The 2,141-nt window shown below is 42.0% G+C and overlaps 1 protein-coding gene across 1 annotated transcript; it reads left to right on the forward strand.

The window, feature by feature from the left end:
* Window positions 1–355: 355 nt before the first annotated feature.
* LOC119345391 (cysteine-rich receptor-like protein kinase 26) lies at window positions 356–2,093 on the forward strand (the record flags this gene model as incomplete). Its single annotated transcript, XM_037615493.1, has 6 exons — window positions 356–510; window positions 818–875; window positions 943–1,092; window positions 1,254–1,515; window positions 1,657–1,873; window positions 1,970–2,093. Coding segments are annotated over exons 3-6 (747 nt in total), but the record flags the coding sequence as incomplete, so codon positions are not given.
* Window positions 2,094–2,141: the final 48 nt, after the last annotated feature.

Below are 2,141 nucleotides of genomic sequence, written 5' to 3' on the forward strand. Positions count from 1 at the left end.
GTGAAAGATCTGAGCCGTTGATCTCATCAATTAGTGGTCGGATTAACTCTTACCTTCTTACCTCACATGTAAAAGCAATGGGTAAGAGGGAGAATGCTAAAATTTTGCCTTTCCTGAATGCCTCCGTAGTAGCAGAGGGGATGGGAAAAACAAACGCAGTCACAGAGAGAGAGAACAGATAAGAGAAGGACGGGTGTGGTGGGGAGGAGAAAAATGGAGCGGATGGAAAAGACTTGGGATAAGAGAGAGTGACGGTTGGTGGAGTATCCCTATCGGACATGAGGACTTAATCAAAGGCGGATCGAAGCAAACGATTTCCCATTGTTTTTCCCCTTTTCCCACGTGCGCTGTCGCCGAGCTGCCGACTTCTTCTTGCCTTCCTCCTTGCCGTCCTGCCCTCTCAACACGGCGACCTCGCAGCACTGGAGCCGTCCTATCTTCCATCCTTGAGCTTCTGCAATCAGCTTGGATGGTGGTGTCGTGTGCTACCTGTTAGAGGGCTCTGCAAGGGTACGTACTTACGCCATATGCCCTCCTCTGCTCTCTCTTTGTTTAGTCTAGGATTAAATCGTGGATCTAGAGCTGTCATACAACCGATTTGGTCGCTGGTGATAGTGGGAACCTCAGCTCTTTGCAGGCAGAGAGAGAGATTTGGCTTGCTCTCTGCTCCAAATATCTGCTGGTCCTGATTGTGCTCTAGTATTCATCATTCTCGCCTTTGGGAGTCATCATTTTCCTATGCACATTCATAACGGTCTACCATATCTAAACAAACATCTTTGCATCTTTTTTAATATGCCAAAATCACTTGTCGCAGCTCCAGTTTGTGTTTCAAAGAGACTCCTGCATACAGTACAAGGCCAAATCTCCAGCAGGTACGCACTTCCTCACTACCAATCTCTGCGTGCCTGTCTCAAGCAATCTAATTTTACCATGTTCTAGTTCTCAATGTCGGCCGAAACTGTGCTGGAGCGTATACTCAACCGAGATGAGGAACCCAGGGATCTGCCATTAGCACTCTTGCAGCACATCACAAAACATTTCTGTGAGGAGAACAAAATCGGTCAGGGTGGATTCGGAGAGGTCTACAAGGTACAGTTTACCATTTACTAAAACTCAAATATCTCAAGTCAGGTCAAATTTCACTACTACTGTTTTCGTTAAGAAAAAAGTCAGGTCAAAAATAGAAGCAGAACTTGGCCACTCTGTTCTGTTATTGTAGGGCTGAGCATCATCTAAATGCTGACCAACAGGGTGAACTCAGAAACGGGATTGTTGTTGCTGTCAAGAGGATTGATGTTAATCAAATCACAATTGATGACGTATCATTTCGCCGTGAGTTTAATAGCCTGATGAACACCAACCATCAAAATGTTGTCCGGTTTCTTGGCTTTTGTTCTAATACACATCATATACCGAGAAAAGAGGCTAGAGAAATTAACCTTGTCAACGTAAGAGAAAGAATTCTCTGTTTTGAGTACATCGGCAATGGAAGTCTTGATAAGCATATTACTGGTAAGATCTTATTGCAATTAACGCAGCTCCTCTTTTCTACTTCTAAACCCTAGTGGCAGTCTTGAATTTAAGTTGCTCTATCATTGCTAGTTATGTAGTTTAACATAACTTCTTACTTTTTGTGTATTTATTATTCTACAGATGAATTAAGGGGGCTTGAATGGGAACCACGGTATGAAATAATCGCTGGAATATGCAAGGGTCTGCTTTATCTTCATGAGCAAAAAAAAATTATTCATATGGATCTTAAACCACCAAATATATTACTTGATGATCATAAGGTTCCAAAAATTACTGATTTTGGGTTGTCAAGATCAAACGACAAGTCGCACACTATGGGTCATCGTTTTGGAACAGCGTAAGCTATGAGGAACCATTATTTACATTTTTATATCATTACAACCTTACATTTCTTCTATGTCGTAATGCATCACACTACTGTATCTTGTTGCAGAGGATATATCGCTCCAGAATACGAGAAAGATGGCAAAACTTCATTTAAGTGTGACATTTATAGTCTGGGTGTCATAATCACAGAATTAGCAACGGGGTGTAAGACCGTCCCTGATAAAAATAATGTAAGGATGATATCTCTCACTTGTTCGAACAACAACAATTGATGTTCT

Source organism: Triticum dicoccoides, unplaced genomic scaffold, assembly GCF_002162155.2.
Source record: "Triticum dicoccoides isolate Atlit2015 ecotype Zavitan unplaced genomic scaffold, WEW_v2.0 scaffold232562, whole genome shotgun sequence".
Classification (NCBI taxonomy): domain Eukaryota; kingdom Viridiplantae; phylum Streptophyta; class Magnoliopsida; order Poales; family Poaceae; genus Triticum; species Triticum dicoccoides.